The sequence below is a fragment of the Balaenoptera ricei genome, chromosome 2, assembly GCF_028023285.1.
Source record: "Balaenoptera ricei isolate mBalRic1 chromosome 2, mBalRic1.hap2, whole genome shotgun sequence".
NCBI lineage: Eukaryota > Metazoa > Chordata > Mammalia > Artiodactyla > Balaenopteridae > Balaenoptera > Balaenoptera ricei.
This window is the reverse complement of record NC_082640.1, coordinates 95,982,093-96,009,684: the sequence shown is the minus strand read 5'-3', so window position 1 is coordinate 96,009,684 and position 27,592 is coordinate 95,982,093. Positions and strand designations below refer to the sequence as shown.

The 27,592-nt window shown below is 34.1% G+C and overlaps 1 protein-coding gene across 2 annotated transcripts; it reads right to left on the bottom strand.

Annotated features, from left to right (window-relative positions):
• Positions 1–1,076: 1,076 nt before the first annotated feature.
• COPS2 (COP9 signalosome subunit 2) lies at positions 1,077–27,552 on the bottom strand. Of its 2 annotated transcripts, none has more exons than XM_059913327.1 (13): positions 27,451–27,552; positions 16,060–16,173; positions 15,316–15,393; positions 13,044–13,169; positions 11,032–11,142; positions 10,836–10,913; positions 8,755–8,929; positions 7,238–7,416; positions 7,070–7,122; positions 4,300–4,397; positions 3,025–3,107; positions 2,452–2,510; positions 1,077–1,828 (listed from the first exon to the last, which is right to left on the bottom strand). In XM_059913327.1, exons 1-13 carry the CDS (start codon positions 27,502–27,504, stop codon positions 1,684–1,686), a joined length of 1,353 nt encoding a protein of 450 aa, XP_059769310.1. In that variant the 5' UTR covers positions 27,505–27,552; the 3' UTR covers positions 1,077–1,683. The 2 variants fall into 2 exon arrangements, with proteins under 2 accessions (XP_059769310.1, XP_059769312.1); XM_059913329.1 differs by having other exon boundaries at positions 11,032–11,121.
• Positions 27,553–27,592: the final 40 nt, after the last annotated feature.

The window sequence follows — 27,592 nt, the reverse complement described above, 5'->3', positions numbered from 1 at the left end:
TAATACTGCTTTAATCTGCTAAAGACATTAACTGATTGCTCTCCTAAATCTAAGGATTATATAGTTTTAGTATAAATATATATCACATATTTTCATAAAATTTTGACAAAACCAAATAAGCCTGCCTTGTGTTTAAGTCCATGCTCCTTCCACTGTTTATAAAATCTGATTTAATGATCAAAAGTTCTTAGTTGTCATTCTTCAGTTACAAGAGTCTTCCTTCTGAACTGCCACTCACTTCTTTTTACATAATAACAAGCAATAGAAAAACCAAAGAAATTATCTTAATCTTAGTTCTTCCTTTCGATTCTATAAAATAATGTGAACTTTGTTTTTTAAATGAAACGAATACATCCAAAACTCAATACATTCAAATGAGCTGCGTCTCCTTTAAGGTAGTCACCTTGGAAGGCCACAGTTCATTCTCCTAACTTCGCTACCGCTGCTCAAAATACCTTTAAAACTCTTTTGCGATCGCCTTCAAAGACAGTTGCATACTTCCTACTGCTACCTCAAAGAGATTTAATTTTTGGAAACAGTCAAAAGACATTTGGTGCCCAAAAATGGTAACTATAAAACAATCAAGTTGGGTAATACTTTTTTTTTTTTTTAACAATATGCAATCATAAAGTTAATAGTGTGTGTGACTTAAATTAGCTCTGAATGCAACTGTCAAAGAGCAAAACCCAAAAGGTTTTGAGCAATGGTAGATTGCTGGAATTAGGAAACAATTTTCCAGCATGGTCATGATGCAGGGTAACATTCATTTAGCTGTCTATATTCTGGCGTATTTGTTTAAAGTGAACATTCTGAGAGTTAGAATCTTTTAAAAAGGAGTATCATTCTTAAAAAAAAAAAAAAGGATTTTATTCCTTTAAAGTATCACTTTCAAAGTTAAGTACTATGCAAATGTTTTGTTAGAAACTAATTCTCCTTAAAAACTTGAAAGCAAATAACCAACTTATTTGCTCCCAGGCTTTTTATCATTAACTGAAGAAAAATAATTTGACATTTCTAAGGTACTAAAAAACAAAACAAAAACCCCACATGTAATAAAAACGCATCAAGAACCAAACTACAATTTCTGAGCTGCACTGTTTATTTTGCTGCTTGAAACCTAAGTGACAGTATGCCACTATAATTATGGGGTTTCATCTAAACCTTTACTACACTGCAGGTACAGAAATATACGGACACATTTTTGGAGAACTGACATTTTGCAAAATGCAGCAAACATTTTAATTTATACATGAGAAAAGGAAGTGTTCAAAAGGGTATGCATTTCAAGTTATTGCAGGTTATTTGTGAGAGAATTTCTGCAGGTAAAACATGTTTAAATTTAACCAACAGTAGCATGTCAGTGTATTTAAAATCATGACAAAAATCTTCTCTCTGGTCATGTTGCCCATGACAAATTACTATGATGTTGTATGTTTTAGGGCAAGATGTCAATACAGCATAAATCCCACGGCATTTTGGTTTTCTTCTGGAGATTAAAGCTGTTTTTCTTGGGATAAATGCAGCAGCAAAACACAAACCAGTTGATCAAAAAAAGCACTTCTGCCATAACTCCAATAATTTTCGGGACACATCAACCGACAGTAGTTTTGCCATTCCCAGTTCTTTTAAGGGTTACATCTCTGCACTGTTGCCTTAAGTATGTCTGTAAAAGCTTGTTCTCTGTTAAGCCAGTTTACTGACTACAGCCTGGTTGAGAGAATTTAGTTGGTTGGTCCATTTATCTAGTGCAGTATATCGGGCACCACCCCTCTTCTGATGATCCAATTCAAGGAGTTGGTTGACTTGATCAATTCGGCCATGAATAGTGCTGGAAATAAATAAATAAAAGAAGATATGTCTACAAACCATTTTCACTAAACATATCTTCTGGACTTCATAAAATAGTCACAATATCAATAAATGCAAAAGAAAAAAGCTGCTGCCTACACTGAATGGTTGAGTTCAGCATTAATTTAACATTCACTACCTTATTCAAACTTTAGACAGAAACCAGATTTCAGCTACCTTTCACCAATTTCATTGAAAGAACCAACAGGCATATACTTACCCAATTAATCAAGAGCAAATGTAATTTGTGAAGCTTTAAATAACATACTGCCTTTAAGAAAGATACAATTCCCAAACTATTATATATCACACCTTAAACTTTAAAAACAAAATAATACTATCCATTAAATAATTCTCTAGCTGTATATGGGCCATATACTGAATGAGAAACCTTTTGAAAAGTCTTTGAGAACTTTTTCAAAGATCATGTGCTTAATATGATCATTCATTTATAAAAAGACATCACACACATATATCTCTTTTAATAGAAAACCATAGCCAGAGAGTTTTATGGAAAATCAAGAATTCAACTGTTACCTTTGCCATCATTATTCAAACTTTATGTCCTAAACATTTTGTGGTACAAAACAGTCAAGTACTTACTTATCCAATATGCACTGCACCAGCAAGCTCTCCACATCAGCTACATCTATGTTTAACTCCTAAGACAAGAGACTCATTATAATTCTACTAATTAACTTTTTGAAAAGACTTTATGATTTTATATAATTATTCTGATTTTAAATTCATTTCTACCACTTAAAAAAGAAAATTTAAAACAAATTTCATTATCTGTTCAAAATACTTCTGAGAACACAGGTCTGATAAAATCCAACTTGTTAACTTTAAAAGTATACCCCTGCTATAATTTTATTGTGGTTGGGGTTAGCCATACATCCATTATATATTTTAACCACTTTCTCTCCTACAATTTTCTCTGAGGCTGGAGGAATCTTTAAAATGAAACTTAATGATTCCTTATTTCTCTTTTCTTTTAACTCAATTTATGCCAGGAAAACAGAAAAATTCAAACTAAAAGGAAAAACCTTAAGTTATGCTGTATTTTAAAAAGTAGTATTACAAAATGTTAACAAGAATTACTCTTTTAAGTAGAAGATAGGTATACTGCATTTATAACTACAAATTATAAATATTAAAATCAATGAATAAAAGTACCTTAGAAATAAAAGGAATATGTATTCTTGTGTAAGGCTTAATTAATTTTATAAGCACTTGTGTTCTGATGTTTCGCAAAAGCTCTGAAAGAAAAAAGTTAAAATAACACATTTGTATTTACTAGTTTGTATATCTTTATGAATCACTATGTACTTCTAAGTTCTATTAATTAACTATATCATTTATCTTCTCAAAATACATCTTTCTTTCTAGCAAGAACATAAGGTATTTGTGTCTAAAAACATCTGGGTTCAACAGATGCACAGTACGATTAAAGGCTGCCTTTCACATAATTTTTTCTTGTTCCCACCTCCCTGATTTTGCTCATGTTGTGATACTACTTAAAATATCCTCTTGCCTTCTCAATAATACTTTACTGCTCATCATTTCCTCTACAGTTTCCTCTTTCAAGAAGCTCTAATTTATACCCGCCAAGCTTCCTTATTTTATGCTCTCTCAAAACCTAGAGCACTACATTTTATACAATGATTTTACAATTTTCCCTAATTCTTCATGTAAGTGTCCTTTAAAAAAAATAGATAGGAGTTCATGCACAAGACTCCTACATTTTCTATGCCCACAAAATATAGTATTATTCTAAGTCCAAATAAGAACTTTAAAAATGTCTGTTGAATGAAAGAGAAAGGAAGGTGAGGAACAAAAGAACATTACTTCTAATCTTTGGATTTTCTTAATGCATCTGGAATTTAAGAATTTGAATAAGTTGTTCCAAATGGTTATTAAAAACCCTCAAATAGCTCCATAACAGGTAGGAACACTGGAGGTATAAGTGGTTCCAGAACAAAGAGACGACTTTTATCTTTGTTAATCAGAACTTATTAAAAATCTCATACGTTTGCTGGTACAGTGTTAGCCTACGTTTTCAAAGTAAGAGCATCTCAGCATTACCAGTAACAGGCTGTTTTCAAAGCTTTTGTTGTCAAAAATAAATCCTAAAAATTAACTTTGAACTTCAACATCAGTAATAAACACGCAACAGTATCTAAATTAGAATAGGAAGGTAAAAGGGACAGTCACCTTAAATGAAATGGACATCATATAAGAACTTGATTACATTAATAAATGAAATTGGCTAGTGATTTCTTTAAAACAGCTTTATAATTTTAAGGAATATTCCATTCCATGACAGCATGTAGAAACATTTCTATGTTTTGCAATAAACAGAAGAAAAACAGCTTAATTCCATGTAGCTCCATTAAGAAGTACTGTTTGACAGCGACAAAGAAAGTAACAATTTCAGCAGAAAGAATATACCTTCAATGTGTTCCCTTATGAAAGGATCATCCATGATGTTGCTGTGATTTGTTTTTAGAATCTTTTCAAATTCAGTGATGTCATTATTCTGATAGGCACTAACAGAAAAAGAAAAGCATAAATTTTGTCAAACATGAAGAAGTCATATATTAAATCAGATAATCCAAAGAGCCTATTTCTCAATTTTTATATTCAAAAATCTAAATTATATTATAGTTTCTGTCATGGAAATTGGAATTAAACACACACGTATCCTCCTGAAAATAAAATGAATTTCCTTTTTAATGCTTTTGGTTTTATAAAGGAAAGATAAATTATATCTTCTGGGGTTATATTATATTTATACATAGCTAATTAAAATCTTCTCTAAATCTTGGTATTGCTAAGAATTGACAACAGTTTAATAACTGTTTAATGCTTGATGCTTTTAGGTTAAATTGTGCGTTTAATCCCTAAGAAACCAGGTTTCATGCATACTACTGTATGGAGGAGTTTGGATATAAGACAGAATATCCTCTCTGAAGGTTATTCAGAAATGCAGCTTCCTAATTTTTATCTTCTAGAAAGGTACCAGCAACTGCCAAAACTTCTTAAAGGGAACATGTGATTCTCAATTCTCTCTAGCCTTAAAATTCCACTGAGCTATACAGCAGAAAGATTGGTGGCAGATACTTAGTGCCAAATGGGATACACACACAAAGTAGAGAGTGATGGACACTGCTGCAGAAGGCCAAAGGCTGATTTACATTCATGATTCTCTGAGATGTCTACTATCTACTCTCGGAGGCACTATGGGGATTGCTAAAGGTGCTGAGAAGGAAGAAGCCAACCTTCTGGATATGGCACCACTGTCTGCTTTATATGTAAGACATATCATCAGCCATTCTGCACGCCCTCTGCTGTGCTTCCATCTGTTGGGTCGCAATGTAACTTCATGTTAGGGACAGGTGATTCAAGTGCTTCAACAGGAATTATTTTCCTCTATTCTGCTGGCAACTGACTAGGAAGATAAAATTAGGAAGCATTACTTTTCTTACCTACCCCAAATATATTATTGTAATATATAATACTATAGGAGGATATATTCAAATAGTGAAAACACTTGCACACACATATATTTTAACCAAAAGACATTCTTCCACTATTTAAGTGGCTTAAAAAAATAATCTTACACAAAATGTGGGACACCACAGGCCACTTCTTTCAAAATTTATCATTAAAATAAGTTTTAGCGTTCCAATACAGACGCTTCACTAGAGTAAATTGTAAGACGTAATAAATATACAAATATAGCCATTACTTTTTAAAGGTCTGATAAATCAGTACTTTAATCTATTTAATGCATTTAACCAATTTAATTTGAACAAAATATTAATGTCTAGGGCAAAACTTTCCCTCAATATTTCTTTAAGAGTTTTAAAAGTTAAACTGTTGCTTAGCAATTTAACTTAATAAACATTTTTTTAAAGTATTATGAAGCTAACCTCTAAACGAATAATCTCTTAATGTGGCCAAATGTAGGTAGAATAAACTATTTGAAATAAAGATGGAGAAGCCTCCTTTCATAACTAAAATCAACTTAATTCAACAAATATATATTAAGATAAACTAAAGAAGTAAACAATAAAAAAGAAACTGATTTTTTAATGTTGCAGTTTAGGATTTTTACCCCCTAACCATTCGTAGTCCCCTTAAAATAAAATCTTTCTTATCTTTTACAGCTAAAATTAAGGTTTCAAACAAACAAAAAGCCCAGTAACTTGTAAAAGTCATAGCCAAATAAAAACAAAGTAAATGAGGACATTTTACATAGAAGCTTAAACAGTATTATGAAATAAGCTATTCTCTCCAGGTATATAAAACTTCTATGTAGGTGACTCATAATTTATAGCCTAACAGTACTTTTTTAAATTAAAAAAAGACTATTAAGAGAATGTCTGGTCATCTAAATTACCTACATGTACCTGAAAACAAACAAAAAAACCCAACCTTGCCCCATGTCCCTAACTACATTCTTCCTGTCTTGGTACTCAGCCGTACAATCTAAACAATGGACTTGAAACTTAATAAGTTCCTCAGTTTTCTATAAAGAAAGCCCATTAAAGCCTAGGCTCCATCTATTCCTGGCCCAGAGGAAAATTTTTCTTGCTCATTGATTTCTTTTACCAAAACAGGTCTTTTCTAGGCTCTTTGCTTGGTTTCATTTTCTTTAATTTTGTTTAATATTAATTGATTATGGCAGGTTTTTCAGTCATTAGCTATAATTAGTCATATCTTTCTCCACAAAAGGCAACAATAAATCCTTAGATTTCTTACCAGTATGACACCTCTGCTGCTCCTTACGTCAGAAATTTAGCTGAGGCAAATTTATTTAAAGTGATTTTTAATCTTGTCAATTAAGAAAATATACAAGTAAAGAAACTGTCTTACTGAAAATTCTTGACTAATGTAGACCAATTCATAATTTCATTTCGGATTAAGGCAGGTAGAAACTGTAACACTGTGAAATTGTTTTAAAACCTCTACAGCTTTCTACTGAAGAACAGTGTGTGTACACACTCACACAGATAATGAATACTTATAAAATCTCGTGACTAACAGAAACAGTAAAATAAATGACTTCAAAAATGTCATCAACTTTGGTATACTTCAAGACAAAATACAAGAGAGCAAACATTGAGTATTAACTGAATTCTGAAAAGTTCTCTCCTCTCTCCTATTTATTCACTGCTTTAAGGTAATTTACCTTAACTGAAATATTGAAGCTTACCTTACTAAATTCGTCATTGCTAGAATTTCTGGATCATTTTTGTAAGGTTTGGCCTAAACAGTTAAAAAAAAAAAAGAAGAAGAATTAACTATGTATGTACAAAGAAAGAATACATTTATTTTCACAAGGGATAGCTGATAGAAATGAAGAATTAGAGCACAAACATACCTCCTGTGAGTCAAATGGATTTATTCCCGATTTCATTAGCATATTTGCTAAGACCAAATATTTTAAGCAAGTGGTTCGTCTTGGACTTCCCGATTCATCATAATTCTTGAAGGCTTCAAAAAAATCAGTGTGTGCCTTTTCAAATTCACCTTCTCTCAAGTGCATTTTACCACCACATTCTGTAAAGAATAAAACAGAGAAAAGAGGACATTTTCAGTTCTGTAATAACAAGATTGAACACTTTATAAAAATCAAATGAAAACTATTTCAATGTTTCCAGTCTTTTAATTCTATATCTTGAAATAGCTCCTGAAGTGTGTAAAGGGCACATACTTTAATTCTTAAAAGCAAGCTCTTCATTAAACATCAGCCAAACAAGCATTTGCAAATCTTTATTCTCAGTTGAAGTAGAAAGTAATTTTATCAAAACTACAATGAGGTACCACCTCACACCAATCAGAATGGCCATGATTAAAAAGTCTACAAATAGCAAATGCTGGAGAGGGTGTGGAGGAAAGGCAAGAACCCTCCTACACTGTTGGTGGGAATGTTAAGTTGGTGCAGTCACTATGGAAAATAGTATGGAGGTTCCTCAGAAAACTAAAAATAGAATTACCATATATGATCCAGCAATCCCACTCCTGGGCATATATCCAGAGAAACTTATAATTCAAAAAAATACATGTATCCCTATGTTCACAGCAGTTCACAGTAGCCAAGACATGGAAACAACTCAAATGTTCATCGACAGATGAATAGATAAAGAAGATGTGGTACATATACACAATGGAATACTACCTGGCCATAAAAAAGAATGAAATAATGCCATTTGCAGCAACATGGATGCAACTAGAGATTATCATACTAAGTGAAGTAAGTCAGAAAGAGAAAGACAAATCCCATATGATATCACTCATATAAAATAAAGCCAAAAATGAACATATCTACAAAACAGAAACAGACTCACAGACATAGAGAACATACTTGTGGTTGCCAAGGGGGAGCGGGGAAGGAGGAATGGACTGGAAGTTTGGGGTTAATAGAAAACTATTACATATAGAATGGATAAATAACAAGGTCCTATTGTACAGCACAGCACACTATATTCAATATCCTGTGATAAATCGTAATGGAAAAGAATATAAAAAAGAATGTACATATATGTATAACTGAGTCATTTTGCTGTACAGCAGAAATTAACACATTATAAATCAACTATACTTCAATAAAAAATAAATAAATCATTAAAAAAGAAAGTAATTATATATATATATCATTACAATTCAACAATAGAACTTCTGATGGTGAATTTTTTTTAATAATATCTTTACTGATGTAACTTTTACACAGACAAAAATTCATCCTAATTCCCTTCTAAGACTAGATCATTTCTTTGACTTCACTACTTTACCTTTTATTTTCACTAAAACAAACCACCTTCAGAGTCATTCAATCATATGTAAGGACACCTTGATATCTTCCCATGACACTGCCCACCCTTTCCAAACCAAACTTGCCTCTGATGACTCCCATGATCAGTGGATGAGGGATGGCAGACTTGATGTGAAGTGACTGTTCATAGAGTGCTTTAAGTTTTTTGTTATTTTTCTGTGCCGTGTACATCTGAATTTCCAAAGCATATATTTCTAATAACTGTGTGCCTTTTTTCAGGTCATCTTCTCCATCATCAGTCTAGGAAAGCAAATAATGAACATTTAGTCAAGACAGAATTCAGAGTCAACCTAGTGGTTTTTACTTGAGTTACCCTGAGAACCTTACACTTATAATACTAATTCTGTGGGAAAATGCATTACAAATTTCAATTGGGACCTAGATTACTAAGAACATGACCTTCAATGGCCAAAAAGGAACCCATTTTCTAGTCATTTTTGTATTTCCTAGTCATTCAATAGGAAAAAAGTGGCCAGAGGTATTTTTTTATGTATAAAAGTTGCAATGTTTTGTTTTATCTAGGAGATTATGAATGGTCTTCTCCAAATCTTCACAAGTACTTTAGATCCACTGATTCAATCAAAAGCACTTCCCAAGTGCCTTCCTAGTGCCAGGTACTGGGTCTACCTTGGGGAAATACAAATTTAAATAAGCCAATGTTCCTGATCTCAAAAAGTTCACAACCTAGAAGACCAATCTGTCAACAGATAAATTATAATATAAATGATAATAACTCTAGTTAAGTATGAACCAAGTGCCAAGAATGGAAGAGAAAGGACTAATTCTCTTGGGGGATGTCAAAGGAATAACAAAGGTGGGGAGATTTGAGTTCGACTTTGAAAGATGACCAACACCCCACAAAACACAGGCCATGAAAAACAGAATATGGTCAACAGTCAGATAATCATAATATCAAGCACTGACATACACAAAGCCAAAATTTATTATTTACTGGGTCTTCCAACTTAAAACTTCCCTTTATTTGTTATTCATTAACGAGTCACAACCAGACTAAAAAATATGATATGTAAGACAATCTGTACGTTCAGATTATTATGCATCTCTCTATGCTTTAATGTTATTTACAATCCAGATGGCATTTTCCTTATGTTCTGAAATAAACCAAGCAAAAACTTCCCCAGAGGGCTTTTTCATATTCCTTATGTATATATTGTAAGACTTTTTAAAATTAGAAATGCCTTCTCAACCATTTTCATTTCATGTGGAAGTGAACACACAGCTGGTTATGCATCAGACTAAGCTTTCCTTAAGAATGTATAGATAAGAAACAATCCATAAATGACTGATCTGCCTTATAAAGCAAACCTATTATGAAATATAAAACATTTTCCTGTTCTTAAAAACTAAAAAAAGGTAAAATTATTAAATGAAAATATCTGCAGATGATTTAGAACACTTTTCTGATTAACTTTTTACCCATTCACTGAAATAAAATATATAATTAAAATAAGAGTACATGGCATTGAAAGAGCATAAAAATATTTAAAACAGTATTTCTACATAATATTTAAACTAATATCAAGTAACTTATTGATCAAGACAAAAACGGAAATACAAAATTACAGCTCACACTTAGAAAGTTATACAGGTGTACTGTCCAGACCACATGGTTATCCAAATTTAAATTAAATTAAAAACTCAGTACCTTCATCTCACTAGTCACGTTTCAAGTGCTTGATGACATGTACCTGATGCTACCATATTGGAGAGCGCAGATACAGAATGTTCCTAACATCACATGAAGTTCTATGGGACAGTGGTGTTACAGAGGATTCATACATGAAAACTAGAATATAAAATATCTTTATGATGTATGTCTATAATATCCTTTCCAATTTTCATAGGGTACATAATTAAATATGAAAGGCTTATTCTTAGTATTAATGACTGGTCTGTTCATTTATTGATACCTATGCCTCATTCTACAAAGATAAGGATTGAAATTAGGACTAGGAGGAAGAAATGTAATTCTCAGAAAAAATTAGCTTTCTGGTAACTTATTTTCCAAATTTTATTTTTGCAATGATGCTTGAACAAAAACATCCCTAAACAATGTTTCAAATTCAATTTTTTCTTATGCTTTTTTATTATGAAGAAATATTAAGAAAAAATAAAAGAATGCTACCTGGCAGGACTGATGTAACTGGCGTAAAATTTTTTGAAGCTTTCCATATTCCTCTCGTTCTAAATATAATTTCCCCAGCTGTAAAAAAATAAAATTATTAAAATTAAAAGGTTTCAACAGAAGGTGCATCTTTATAGAGTTTATCAAGGATACCCGCCCACTCTTCAAAAGAAAAAAATGTAATTATAATTGTTACCTTTGTATTTGTCTTAAACCACAGTCTGTCATTCTTAGCATCTTTCAAAGCTTCCAGTGTTGTTTCATAGAATTCCTGCAGTAAATCCATCTGACATAAAAAATCAGAATTCTATAATTGTAAACAGCAAATTTGTACCTGTTAATAAAGTTAATTTGAGCAAACTAAAAGTGCATCTTTGAACTTTAATATACATAAGATACACTATCTGTATCTTACTGAATGTCTGTGACAGTCCACAAAATTAACAAAACCTTAGCAGAGTACAGACCAAATTTACAAAAAGTGCCAAGATGTGTTTTTATGCGTTAAAAAAAATAAAACCCAGAAAATGTCTAATGCTCTAGTAGTATAGGTTTGTCCTTTTCAATCTAATAACTTGTTCTATATTAGCAAAGTAAATGACATGAACATAGAACTAGGTGTGCTGTTTATTATTAATAGTGTATATCTTATGCACTCAACTCTTACTTGGTGCTTACTATATGGCAAACGCTAAGTAAGTTGTTAAAGAAACAAAGAATAAGCCTCTTCCCTCAAAAATTCTTCTATAAATGCCACTAATCAATTAACTGGACTATAAGCTTTTAAGTTACTGGTAAACTCTTGGAGTTGAGTGGAGGGAAAAGTCTAGCACAATTTTAGCTGAGTCTAACACCATCAGTTCATAAGTCCGACTTTTTTAATGGAAATTGCTGTTTCTTTTGCATTATGATAAGCTCCTCGGTCCCCCTCCCCCCCGCTTCTGGCTCTACCTTTGTTTGAATACCTGATTCTCTAGGTCTCTACTTAACAGGATCAAGAGGTAAGAGGGCCATGAGAACATGAAAGCTTGATACTTTCAGAAAAGGTTGCCTATTTATTCACGACTGCCGATCGCACAGTAAGTCAAGTGTTGCCCAACCATTATCTATACTTACTTTCAAAAAGACAAAAAGCTTCCATATAATAGCATGAAGCAACACACAATCTTAAAGTTTTAAATTACTTAATCCCCCCCCAATATCTGGCATACCATTTATGAATAATGTACAAATAAATGTTTTGATAACACTCGTTTGTAAAACTCAGAAAATATTTTTCCACTTAAGAAAAGCCCCCTGATATTTAAGAACTCTAGAATTAGTGCCATTAAGTGTTAATGTTCTGAACATAAGTTTATCTTCCTCTATTTCCATTACATATATTTTAGATATAAACAGTAAAAATAAACTGCCTCAAGAAATAAAAACAACATGTAGCAGAAAAGACAGAATGAAAGACGCTGATTCTGAGATGAACATTTTTTGAGTACGGAAAGTTATCAAACGTTCTAAGAAATGCTAAGTGATAGAGAAAATACTTCTTGTGCTCAAATATCATAGCATAAGAAAGCTGAAACTTAGGACTATGTTGCTTAAAAGAATATGAACAAAAAGTCCAATTAAAAATTACCTCAGCAATAAAATAATCATTGCTTTTCTTAATAATCAAAGACTAGAATAATGAAAGCACTATCATTCCCCATACCCACTGTAGTTTCATCATCCATCATCCACTTATTCTTTGTAATAGTAGCACTTATTGAATTGAACACCTAATGAGTAATGCCGATTACTAATGGATATGAGTACAGGTTCTCCTCACAAGGATCTTTATCTAATCAAATCTACACAAACCACCTATGACTCACGGCTCAGGGTGGCTAGCTGAAGTGCTGATGAAGTTTATTAGAAGGAACTGTGATAGTAACTGTATGGGAGTCTAATATAAGCCTGCAAAAGTTGTGTGCAGATTGTTAGTATCTGAAGATGATATTTAAAGAGATTAAGCTAGGGTTATAATCTTTTAATATTATACAATTAGTACTGTAATCAAGAATAAAATACACATTATTTTTAAAGCATACTAAAAATAAAAACGAGCATAACTGCTTAAATAAAACCTCTAGGCCTTAAAAACAAAAAAACAAAGCCCTTAGTATAAATGATAAACATATTGATAAGTACTAAGAGGGAAAAACAGAATCTAACCTGCTTAGAAGTGGAGATATAATCAAGAATAGAATTAATGGATTTTTCAGAATAATTTCTTGTGACCGCACTCCGAATATAGGTCAATAGTTGTTTATATCTGTTCATCATTTCTGGAAAGTTTGTCTGTGAGGGAAGAAAAATGCATTACTAGGTACATATTTATTTACTAAGATATATACACATGATTAAGATTATAGTACATATTACTAGCTAATTGAAAAATAATAGTTTTTCAATAATAGAGAAACTATATGACAGAAACATTATAAACATTTTAGCTTAAATTTGAAATTACTAGATTACTCAGTAAATGAATCAATTTTTTGAAGTTAGGCTTTGAAAAAGTACCACTTATAGATTTTCCAAATTTCAGATATTGTTCCTCACGGCACAACAAGCACATTTACTTAAATCACAAAAACTACTAAAATATTCATAAACCAAAAGATAGAAATAAGTCCTACTTTTCAAATATTCTTTCCTAAAAATTTACCCCTTCATCAGGAAGCTCTCTGACAATAGTTATGTATTTCTTCTCTCCCTATTACTGGCAGGCTCTTATATTAAAATGTGAAGTGAAAGAATCTCTTCAAGCCCAGGTACTCATCCCACTATCAAGAAAAGTCCTCCCAACCCCTAAAAAGGGGAAAAGTCCTCCCACCTAAGGCTCTACTCAATAGCAGATGTAGCTACTGTTGCTATTCCTTGCAGGACTATTTGCATTACTGTGGTTATTCCAGGAAACATGAAAGATCTGAGGAAATAAAGGACTATTAGTGAAATTTCCAGCACTTAGATATTTTGGCAGAGGGTTCTATCATCCCTCAGAGCATATCATATAAGTCAACTTATGAGTCTAACCTTATAACCTGCATCCACAGTCCCCACAATCTCCAAGTGCTGTTAATCCCTCTTTTTATTGGGATTAACAATATACTCTACTTTTAATCACAGAGGTGGAGCAATGGCAGATATAATGCTTTTTTTCTTGAATAACAGAACATGTAAATTTATTAGGGTCAAGAATAAACTAATGACACTGTAATTTTTCTGCTTATGACTATGTTCTGCCCTGGTATATAGCATGAAGGACAAGAAAAGAAAAACATGAGAAGACTCCCTGAAACGTTCTAAGCAAGTGAATTACAAAAAAGAAAACCAGTAGGGGTAGGTGAGAAAAAACAGAACAATGAGAAAAGCTTTAGCAATATACATCAAACTACTTTCATTTCCAAGTATACCAGCACCACATGGGGGTAAATAATAGGTAACACCCTCTCAATGAGCCACTAAAACCCAAGTTACAGAACGTATCTCCTAGCAAAATGGGAATCAGAAATATGACTGTCCCAACTTTTAGATTATATCTTGATACTGAAATAGGATTTTAGCAAAAAGTTAGTTTTGACTTCATTTCCTTATGCCACAATAACTTTAAAGCTAATTTTTCAAAAATTATGTTACTGTAATGAAAGATCGAGGGACGATTAGGTTTACTGGTTTTTATTTGCAGTGGTGAACGAACAGAGCAGTTGACAACAAACCTTTCCAACTTTTTACTGCCCAAGAGGACTACACAGAAACATGAGTCTGACTTTGAATCTAACTCAAAAACGAGGCGGCAGGGATGGAAGCTGAAACTACCCTTGTAAACCACAACTTATTCAGAGATGCTACTACAGCAAATAAAGGGTAGAGAAGGAAGGTAGGCAAAATAACACAAAATACAAATAATCCTCTCCTTTCACTTGCTTCCCATCTTGGCTCAAGGTAAAGTGGTAAAAATCAAATCCTACGGGTGGCATACATTTAAACGGGCTCAAAAACTATAAACGACTGCTAGTATGTTAAGATAGTAGATTTCTTTAGGTTTTGGCCCTAATCAGTGGAAGAGGAACGTTTTGTAATAAAAAGTAGAACCTCAGAACTCCTAAATAAACACTAATAGTTTGTTGAAAAGTCACTCTATTAAGAGTCTCATGCTCTACTGACTGAGCTAGCCTGGCAGCGAAAAGTCATTCTATTGATAATGCAGCTAAATACTGCCCATGTATCGAAAAGATAAGTTTTCTTAAACAGAAAACTTTGTATCCTATGCAGAATTTTTAAAATTTAGTACTACTGTAGTCACAAATGAAAAGTAGGCTAAATATGGAAACATATCAACAGAATTATTTTAGAGAAATAGATATAATGACATTTTGTTGCCATGAGGTTTTTAAGTACAGAATTTCATTAACAGTTTAATTCCTCTCAAAACAAATCTTACCAACTTGAAGTTAATCTTAATCATTTGTTTCAGTGCTTTAAATCCCCATTCTCCTTTTTCACCTTCAAGTTCCAAAACCTAAAAAAAGAAGAAACTTCCAGTATAATTTAATACCGTTATTTTCTAATGACACTCAATATTGAAGTTGTAAACTAATTTTACATTATATGCATGAAAACCACTGCCCCAAGAACTCTAGTTCTCAATGTCATTTTTAATAGGTTTAAGAAAAGAAACCAGCCTTAAAATGCTTACTTAAGGATAAGTGAGCTTATTTTGAAGTTTCTTCAACAAAAGATTAAATAAGAACTACTTCTTGATTATACAATCCGAGAAGTACTTTTTATTCCTCTGAATAATCCGCTGGTAAGAATAACCCAAAAGTTTATCAATAGTAAAGAAATCACACTATTTAATAATGAAACCACACCTGTGTGATTTGTCACCAAAAGACAAAGGACCACGAGTGCAGGGATAATAACTATTGACCAGCATGTTGGTTCTCTTTCTGCCAGAACCATACTAGCTTTTCAGGACAATGGCCCTGCTTCATAGATAACCTGACTGGAAAAAACAAAAGGATAGCCCTTTTGAAATATTTGCTTTTGCTGCATAATGCAAACTTATTTTACAGGATTATCACTAAGTATCCAAACATATTACTGAGATAAAATCACTTGGAATTTACTTAAGACATCATTTAGAAAAATATAAGACACAGAATCAGCCAGAAAAAATATGAACCTTTTGGAAACTGCTTAATGCTGCTTTTGGGTCATCTTCTTTTAATGCTTTGGAATTATAGTACTGATTTTCCAAATCCACATTTGGCTCAGAGTTACTATCTTCAGAGTATTCCTGTGTGTTAGAAAGAGATATTAAAATGAAGGAAAAAAAGAAAAGAAACTCACACATTGCTAAAATGTGAATACTGTTAAGAGAAAATCCGCACATTTATAAAAAACAAAACAATTACATAGGTGAAATCCCATTGATATTTAACCATTATTTAAATAACAAGGGGAAAACCCAAAATCAAGTGGATAGCAGAATACAGTAGTCCCTCCTTATCCGTGGTTTCACTTTCTATGGTTTCAGTTGCTCCATCAGTTGAGGTATGGAAACTGGAAAATTCCAGAAATAAACAATTCATAAGTTTTAAATTGTGAGTCATTCTGAGTAGCATGAAAACATCTCTTGCCATCTCTCTCTGTTCCACCCTGAATGTGAATCATCCCTTTGTCCAGCATATCCCACCTGTGAGTCACTTAACAGCAGGCTCAGTTATCAGATCCACTATTGTGGTATCACAGTGCTTGTGTTCAAGTTACCCTTACTGTACTTAATAATGGCCCCAAAGCTCAAACGTAGAAATTCACATATGCCAAAGAGAGGCCCTAAAGTGCTTCTTTAAATTGGAAAGGTGACAGTTCTCAACTTAAGGAAAAGAAAAAAAATGTATGCTGAGGTTGCTAAGATCCATGGTAAGAACGAATCTTCTATCCATGAAATTGTGAAGGAAAAAAGAAATTTGTGCTAGCTTTGCTGTTGCAGAAGTTACGGCCAAAGTGTGTGAAAAGTACTTAGTTAAGATGAAAAAGGCATTAAATTTGTGGGTGAAGGACGTGAACAGAAAACATGTTCTGACTGATGGTAATGTATTATGCCAGAAAACATTGAGCCTATACAAAGACTTCAGCAAAGGGTTCCCTGAAATGAGTGACACCAAGCCATTTACTGCAAGTAAGGGATGGTTGCATAGTTTCAGGAACAGGTTTGGACTGAAAAATATAAAAATTACTGGAGAGGCTACATCTGCTAATGAAGAAGTCATTGTCACATTTCTGGCAAAGTTGAAGGAGTTGATTAAGGACAGAGACCACATTCGTACAACTTTTATTACAGTATATTGTTATAATTGTTCTATTTTATTATTCTTGTTAATCTATTACTGTGCCTAATTTATAAATTAAACTATATTATAGGTATGTATGTATAGGAAAAAACATAGCATATATATGGTTTAGTACTGTCCTCGGTTTCAGGCAACCACCGGGGGTCTTGAACTACTGTAGAATCATTTCTTTCCTTCAGGTCAAAACTATGATTTCCATAGAATCAACACAAAAGCAAATTGTAAAGAAATATTGGTTATGATCTTCAATTCTGAGGTGGTTAACCTTTTGTTGATAATGGAACCTGAGAAAAATCACTGTAAATACTAATCATTATGTAAATGTTAACTATTCATCTTTAGTTCCATAATCTAGTTTTTGCTACTCCCTAAGTCTAAATTTCATTATTCTAACATGGCCTAACTACTCAGGATGGTAATCTATATATAGCAGAGCAGTCTATTACTAAATATAACTATGTTTATAAGAATATTTGCTTTATGTGCATTCCACATTACTCAACAGCTGTTTAGTTATATTAACATACTTTAGTTTTATAACAAATCAAAAATAGTTCCAGGATATGATATTCAATTTAATGATGAGGATTATAAAATATACATAAATTAGTGTAGTAAAAACTATTATTTTAGGAAGAGAGATTATTTCCTTCAGCTAAGAGTCATTACAAAGGGCAAGTTTATGCCAAATTCAGAATTGTGCCTGAAAGTAAACAGAAAAAGACAAGAACAGCTATTTCTAAATCCAAGTACAGGTAAACTTTTTTTGCAGATACTTATGAGAAATTTTGTATTGTCTCATAAAGGCACATGAAAGAAAAAAGGTGCATGAGTGTAGTGTTAGAAAGCTCAAAAATATGTAAACACAAGACAAATTTTTCCTATGACCAGTAGATGGAGGGAGGTGTTTGATCTTAGTATAGAATCAGTTTTAGCTGACCACAATGGCTTTGTAATGTGCGCCCTCTGGAGGATAATTATTTCCTTGTATAAAGATACTTCCTGTGAAACACTGGCACTCTGTCTCACAAATGTAAGATCAGGAATTCAGTTATGCTCAACATATGAAAATCCTCTGGAACACTTCTCTTAGAGTTGGGATCAAATTCTGAGTAGTGCGTAAAGTTCATAATCACTCATTCACTTCCTAACCCTGTAATTTAGGTTTGACTACAATAAAACTGATTAAACTAAAAAAGCAATTAATAAATAATGAACAAGCCAAGTGTATACATCAAATCATGTTATGAGAGTAATGGCTTCTGAGCCAGGTTGTGAAAGATAAATGGGAGTTTGCATGCTGGACAAAACAAGAAAGGGGAAAAGAGAACAGCAGACACGAAACTGTAACGGGAGGCAGCTAAACAGCTAAAAGCAATCATACCGCTGGAACATAAAAAGCCCTTACTGATTCTACCTTGAACATGAATCCCAAGTCCATACACTCCCCCCCCCCACCCCGCCACCACCCTAGTCTACCACGCCACTTTCATCTCTCCACAGACTATAACCTTCCCATTCTCCTTTTTAACTTTCAAATTCCAATCTTCTTAGGGTAAGCAGCCAGAATAATCTTCATAACATGTAAATTATCTCATTCCTCTTCTCAAAAATGGTTTCCCATTGCTCTTAAAATCAAGTTCAAAAATCACTAAAATGTGACTCGATTATGCACCCAACCATATCTCCTGTCAAGCTCTCCCTCATTCACTCTGCTGCAGCCACCCTGGCCTTACCTCACAAGTTGCCAAACTTGTTCTCACCTTTACATGCCACTACTTTTTCTTTCTACCTCTCTTCATCCCATTAATCACTGCATATCATTACAGCTTAAGCGTCACCTCCTCAGGGAAGACTTGGGAGTAAAGAATCATAGCTATAAAACCTACTCTACACCTTTGGAAATCAGTTCTTCTCAGTTATTCTCTAGTAACTGTTCAATAATATATGGGAATAGCTAGAACCAGAAAATGACTTTTCTGCAACCCAAATCTTCAGAATGTACCCCTCAACTTGGAAGCAAAATATCTTTGATTTACATCTATCACCAAGTCTAAGAATCTGGACTCTTACTCAAAGCCCATTTATTTTTGGTTTCTTGGCCCATAACGGATTAGGAAAAAAAACTGACTAGGATATGAGGTAAGTAGAAGCTGAGAGGCACACACGAGTAGGACACGGAGTTGCCAGAAGGTTAACTTCAATTACTGGAAATTACTGAACTGATTATAACATTGTTGAAGGCAGGAACCTTTACATTTCCTACCATGTCTGAATGTCTCTTGTAGTACAAGACTGACTACCTGCAACTTCTGGGAACTGACTGGCTCCAGCTAATGATATTTCTAACTTCTACATAACTCCCCCAAATCACTACAATTGAGGTAAGACTTAATCCAGCCCTCAGCATTTTGTGAATATGTTCTTTTGGTTTTTCATATTACATGGGTTAAGAAGTAAAATGTATAATATTTTTTAAATAATTGCAATTCAATTCTTAAGTGTTACTGCTGAAATGTATAAATACATGAGAATTGGCACAGCTGATACGTTACTGATTGGTTTCTTATAATTAGGCAGTCCTGTGTTATGATCTGCAACACCATGTTGCAGCCTCCATGACATCACTAACCTGTCATTTGCAGCTCAGTGAATCACACCATCAATACAAACTACGCTACAGCAAACTATTCACTTACTACACTGGCATGATTTTTACACTGAAGATGTTTTGAGAAGTCTTTAGAATAATTCTTTTGTGTAGAATATCTATTATATATTATTTATATCTATTATTTACACTCAATGATAATGATCTTTAGTATAAACCAGCAATTAAATGTTGCTCAACGAATGCAAATTAAGTCTTTCCCATCAAGCTATTCATGGTCTGAGACAGATATGCAAATGAAACATCAATATAACACAATAAAAGCAGTAACAGAGACACATACTAGGCACAGTGGCAGCTCAGAAGAGGAGTAATCAACTACTCTTGAATGAGTTAGAAGAGGGAAAAGTTACCTGAACCAGGTCTAAAAGTAGGAACAGAAGTTCCCAGGGATGAGAAAAGGCACCGGAAATAAAACAATTAACTATGCAAAAGCATGGAAGCTTGAAATGGCATCGCATATTTGGAAGAACCCTCAATAGTCTGACTGGGCTGAAACACAGGATGTGTGTAGAGCTGATAAGAGATAAACTGGATCAGACAGTAGAACTGTACAAGTCTAGCAGGAGTTTAGATCAAATGGAGACGCACTAAAATGTTTTATAGGGAATTAGACCTGTGTTTTAGGAAGAGCATTCTGGTAGTAATGAAGTAGCCCACTGGATACTCTTACAACAGTCTGGCCAAGACATGATGAAGGTCTGATCCAAGTAGTAGAACAGGGAGAAGAGGAAGGGGATAGAATAAATATATGCGATGTTAAGGATGTAAAATAAAAAGGACACATCATATGGACACAAGAAAGGGGAAAAGTTATCTCTAAAGACTATTGCTGACTTGGTTACACACAGTACCATTAGTCAAAATAGGGAATATAGGAAAAGTATTAAATATTGCTAACTGAATTCCCTTATGTCAGATGAAGAGGTGATAACTATAATTTATAGAAGTATAAATGAAATGTTTTTAAAAGAGAAATTGAAATTTTAACCTACATATTAAGAATGCTTTAAAAAAAACAAAGAATTTAAGCAATATATGAAAAAGCAAGCACTTGAACAGTGTTAAAGGGATTTAAAAAAATCCACTGAAGTTCATAATAGTTCCAACCCACTTACATAATAACTCATGTCCTGACATCTTCCCAAAGCAATTACGTACCCATCTACACCAACCAAATCTATTCTTTCTTCCCCCCAAATATGCCATGCACTTCAATATCTCTGCTTTGGCATACACTGGTCTCTCTGCTAGGAATTCTAATCCACCGCCCCTTCCAACAAACTTCCCAATTTTCTCCTATGATGCTCCCCACCCCTAACACTCCTGAGAAAGGTATTCATCAAGGCTTACCTTGTGATTCTTTCTCCAACTCTTCTTAGCAAAATAAATTTTCTCCTCAGTCATGCTTCTACATGACATGCATGTCTCTAAGACGGAGTCTTGTGTGTTTGCTGTTCCCACCTCCCCTCTCCCCTCACCTGCCCCACCATGAGCTTCTCAAAAGCAAGAACTTACTTTTACTCATCTTGGTATCCCCAGAGCCTGGTATATTACAAAATGCTCAGTAAGTGTTTGCTTAATTGAAATGAAAAGTGGGTGTATGTTCCAAAATAACACAACACACAATAGGCAGGGACAATTTTGACTCTATGTTGGAATGTAGCCACTGCTGAACAGGGTCAGTTTCATAGTTCATGTACTTGTGTCTCTTGCCAATAGAGGTCTTAAGAAATGTGCTCTAGGAAAACAAGACTCACCATCAACAATGCTTCCCAAGGCTTGACCATGTTTAGACAGCTATACTAGATGTTGGGCATCTAGGGCAAAGAGCAAAGTCTCATTATCCTTAAGGATGAGATTTAATCCAAGCCCTAGGTAGCCAACTGTGGTTTAGCCATTCATAAAATTAACCAAACTTTTAAAAATTTCACTCAAGGTAACGGATCCTAATTTGTCAATGGTATAAATGAGAACATTCTTTTATCTGTCCTAAACTTTCAGTCTTCAAATTAAATTTTCCAACAAGACATCATTAAAGTCATTAGACTTGGGCTCTAGTTTTGACTTGGCCACTAATTTGTCACGTAAATTTAGGTAAGTCACTTACACTGGATGTTTCAGTTCCTCTCCTGTCAATTATGGGGGTTGATCTCTAATTCTTGCTGAGATCCATGTGTTCATTTTGGGACATAGTACACAAGTACAAATTTACTCTGTTGGATAGTCATACTTTACAGATTTACATTAGGGGTGAAAAAATTTATCTCATTGTTAGCACATAAGAGCTGTCTCTCATTACTTATGGGAGATCTTATAATGACATCCTTATCATTAGTTATCCTTGTTTGAACCTCTCTGATTTCATTATATAGGATACACCTATGAGGTAATGCAACAGGCCTTTTAGAAAATACACCCAAACTTGTATTTCAAACCAATGTTCTTTAAAGTAGTAACTTTAAGAGGTGGTAAATTACTGGTACATTATTCCAATTATACTGACATGGATTATTAAGTAACACTTCTGAAATTCTTAAGTTAGATGTTTCCAACCTAAAACAGCATCATCCAGTTTGAGGGCCCAACTTATTTATCAAACCCGACTCACACAATTTTTGACACCTATAAAATGGAGAAAACTTGGCTATAGCTCAAGTTTAAAAAAAAAAAAAAAAAGAAGCTGCACACTGTTTACAACAGCAAAAGGAAACAGGCCAAATTCTCATCAATAGAGAATTGGTTAAATAAAGTATGGTACATCCACGCAATCAGTGCAGCTATAAAAAGAAATAAGTAATCTCTCTGCATAGTTCTATGAAATAATCTCCAAGATAAATTAAAAAACCAAGTGTAGGACAATATATATAATATGCTACATCTTGGTTTAAAAAAGGGGAGTGGGATAAAAATGTGTATTTGGTTACCTATGGGGAGGAATGGGAACTGGGCAAATAGGGAACAAAAATGGAAATTTTATTTTAACATTTCATGTTTTTGAACCATGTGCATGTATTACCTATTTTAAAAAGCTAGATGCTTCAGGTTCTGAAGAACTCTAAAAAATTTTGAGCAATGACAAAAATCACTGTTTGGTGCCCCACCCCCCCTGCCAAGATCAAAGTAAGATTTCTGTTCATTTGTACCCTGTAAACCATCCCCTCTCCCCCCAGCAATAAAATGCAGGTTCACTGTGAAAGGTTTGCAAGAAAGAAACACATTTTAATTTTCCTGACACTTTTCATATTTTCCAGACATTTTTTCTATATTTTTCCCACCCAGCAAAATAAATTTTAGCCCCACCCAATAAAATCATAATATGGATTACATATTTATAGTGGACATGTGTTCACTATGTGCACAGCAATGGTGACCGACTCTTCCTCTCCTAGGTGAGGGTTTTCAATTATAGTGCTCCTCCCACAGGGCAGGGCAAGCAACCTATCCTCCCTCTCTACAGTGACTGAGTGGTTCGAAGAGGGCGATGCAGGCCTAGGGCGAATCAATAAAAGTTCTTCCTAGGGTTTCACTGTTAGAGCTAGCAAGGAAGACTCTTTTGCCTTTGGGGTTATAATACTAGGAAGATAACACATTATATCACAAGATCTTGTGATATAATGTGAAGGCAGTTAAGCCAATACAGTGAGGAAAGCAGCCCAGGAAGAGAGACAGAAACAGAACAAGACTCAGCATCATTATCTGAGCCATGAATCCAGCCATATTTACACTTCCTGGTGACGTGAGCCAATACACACTCTTTTTAGTTTAAGCTAGTGTGACATGTATTCCTGTCCTCCCTTACACCCAAGAGTATTGACTAATTTATCAAGTTTTTCATATCACTGGATATTCTTTGGAAGCATGGTTTGAAATGCTGACATACTTTCCATCACATGGATATATCATAATTTATTATTACCTTATTAGTATTAATAGTATTCCTGTACTATTGATAATTCAGGGGGTGTTTCCAATTATTTACAATTAAACATGTTTTTTTTTTTTTTTTTTTGTGGCCACTCTGAGAGGCTTGTGAGATCTTAATTCCACGATCAGGGATCAAACCTGGGCCCACGGCAAAGAAACCTCCAAGTTCTAACCACTGGACTGCCAGGGAATTCCCTGTCATGTTTCTTTTAAGCCTCAACTGTATAATCAAACTTCATCTTTGTGAAGACTACATGCAGAATTCCCAATGTGTGTACAGCATAAAAAACAATGGCCCAGACCACAAAAAGTATATTGTTTGAAAATCTGTTCTTAAAGATCCCCAACATTTTGTTTGCCAAGCTTGTAAGTGACTGAGACAACAGTCTCAGAATAAAATAAGCTATAACCTCCAAGTTCCTTATATGTACAATGAGTGACAAGTGAATGTCTTAATATTAAACACACAAATCCCTGAAGCTATTTTTTGCCCCTGTCCTATATTAATCTACTACTTCTTTTTCAAAGTGTATATTCTATTCATGTCAATTCAAAAATCTTTTTAAAAAATGGAAGTGTTATATTTTAATTTGCTAAACCATGTTCTAAGGTTCTTTATAACATACATGACATTTGTCTGATCTTGTTAAAGTTGTGACAAATAAGAGATTCTGTAAGATATCCTATGGCTAAGACTCTTCTCTCTCCCCCCAAAAAGCAGAAAAAAAGAAGTAAACTTCTAGGGCATTAAAACAGCTATTTATTAAGACAAGAATAACAATACTAGTAAACATTCATTCACAAATCACAACTATAAACCTGACTAGGTGATTATAATGAGGCTCACATTTCAGTAATATACCTAACCAAGTAGAATTAGTCTACCTTTTCAACATTTTTTTTTCTAATAATAACATTTAAGTTCAAATATACAATACCTATAACAGGAACTACTAAAGAATAATTTTTGATATGAAATCAGTCTGTCTTAAATCCTTTCTAAAAGATTATTAGAAGTACTAATCAACTTCATGCTAGAAGGGCTGAACTGTGGAATTACAATACAGTTAACTTATCTATCAAGGGCCTTATTAACTTAATGAATGGTACTATAGTTATTACTTATCATTATTAATTGTTACTATTAACACTATCGTATATAAATCTGTAAAATTACCATTGGATTAAAAGACATTTACCAGTACCGTCTTCTACTTCTCCATTAACTCCTATGCTTAGAAAATGCCTGCTTCTGCCTCAAATAAAAGTCAAAAAGATCTTAGAAATTAAGAGATCAAGCATATTGAATTGATTTCATGTTTGTTTCTTCTTTTTTTAACCAACTTAATTCTCGTTTAGCTCTTGGGCACAAATCATTATTTACTTTTTTTGATAAAACAGTATAGTTTTAGAAACAAATTTTTACCTTTTCCAGTGGTATCCTAACTACCTATTTCTACTAGATTGGGCAAGAACAAGAAGTAATTTAGGGTATTAAAATTTATCAACAGACAACTTATAAAATATATACTGAACATATCTGTAGTTAGGATACTCATGGCTCTTGTTAACATTTTGACTAAAATGAGGTGATGGCAAACTTTCCAATAAACAATACCTTTTTTAATAAAAAAGAAGTTTCCCTAAAACAGCAAGTCAATTCTGACTCTTTAAATTCTAAGAAACAAACAAACAGAAAAGACCCAGGCAAATAACTATTAAAAAACAAAAACAACAACAACTTTTCTTTTGGCAACATGTAAGCATGAAATGGCAACCAGCCCTCTTAATCTTTTTTTTTTAAACATAGTGGCTTAAGGAAATTAACTAAGGAAGTAAAAAATAAATTAATATGATATCTATGTAAGAGATATATGGGGGGAGGACTATTTAACAGAATGCTGGAGCGGGGAATTATTATTTAATTGCATGTGGTAGTGTAAAATCTTATTTTTTTTGGTTAAGAAATTTTAAAAAAAGGTTAAATCTACATGTTCAATTTTATATTGTACATGTACTGTAGGCCCTCAAAGGCTGGAGAAACATAGCCAAGTTAAATCATGTATGTTTAATTAAAATCCTTGCGAAAATGAACTGAGTACTTCATGGGACAGTAAGATTCTCATTGTCATTCTTACATTAGAGTCTCACTCATAGTGCTAATAAGTCATGCATTCAAAAAACTATTGCTTAGAAAACAGATAGGCACAAACATGTAAAAACACTAGTTAAAACAGTTAAAAGAAACACTTCCGTAGTTTAAAAATACCTGTAATATAAGTAAACATGTAATAAATAAAAATGCACAAAATATTACAAGTAACATATTCTTAATGGACTTAGGGCACTGCCTAAAACTGGCTTGATCTGAAGAAACCAAAATGGAAGGCAGAAATCTTAACTACTAGCAAAACTCTGCGTTTAAGAATTATCAACACCTCTACTATAAATTTCAGGTAATAACAAGCATTTCCCTCTCCCTTTTGCAAATATGCCTTCTTTTAAAAGGGAAAGATTAATTGGAAACGACTATACAAAGATTTACACTAATTCAAAATGATATATTAATATCTTGATAACTCTCCGGCACTTAAAATATGAGACAGACTTCCCTAAGCATCTATTTCATAACTTTACGATAATGCAGCATCACCATAATATACAAGAACCATGCACAAAAACACCCCCAAATAAAAAGCAAAGCCAAGTTGACGCTAATTCTTGGTCCAGATAATCTTTCTTAGTTCCCACACAGGTAATGTTTTTGAATATCAACTTGAAATGTTAGTGAAGTTTTAAAAACCTGTAAATCTGTTCATAAATTAAACCTTGAATCTTTAAAAATCACCATTCAGCTACAGAAATTCGTTTAGTTCTACACTGTTGATATTTTTAACTTTGAATATGGGGAAATTACTAAGTCAAGATAAAAGCCAATGTGTCAATCCCCTTATACCACCCCACCCGCCAAACCCCAAGCAAACAAAAAGCAAAACCTCCTCACCAGCTTTTCTCTTTAAACAAGTAGTTAAACTACTTTTTTTTAAAGCTAGCCTTGCTCTCAGTTCTCCACTGCACCTTTACCTTAAACCAAAACGGACCCTGGACAAGACTAATTAAGCTCTGTTTCCAGGAGACTCACAAGTGGCTTTTCGCTGTCAGGCCTGGGAGCAGTAAGGCCTCCTAGTTTTCGGACCCCTCTCCCAGCATTTCGCACCCGCTCAATTCAAGTGTGAATAAGAGGGGCCGAGAATGCCGGGCCCGAAAGGGCATCGCCGGGGCCTAGACCACTGCACGGTCCCCAAGGCGGCTCGCGCGGTAGGGAAGAGGGAGGAGGCATAGAGAACCGGACGCTGGAGGCCAGGGGTAAACGGAGGAGGCGCTCGGACTTGGAGCGCAATGCTCGGGACCCCCTTCGCTGCCTCCTTTACCCTCCCTTCCCCCATGCTGGAGAGGCAGGGCCCGGGCCCGGTGCGGGAAGGGGGAGGAGGTAAACTCGTCCTGTCACTGCACCGGGAGAGGCTGGAAGGAGCACATGTTCAACGGGGAAAGGCCGCGGCCGCCCCGGCCCCTAAAGCCAGAAGCCACCTCCGGCCCCAGAGTTCTGTTCCCTGCGCCTCACCAGGTCGTAGTCCTCCTCATCATCGCACATGAAATCATCCTCCATGTCAGACATCTTGGCTGGGACGGGGGGGAGCGGGGGAGGAGAAATTGGAGACAACCTCCTCCCACAATCCTCCGCGGCTCAGAGGCGTCACTCCCAG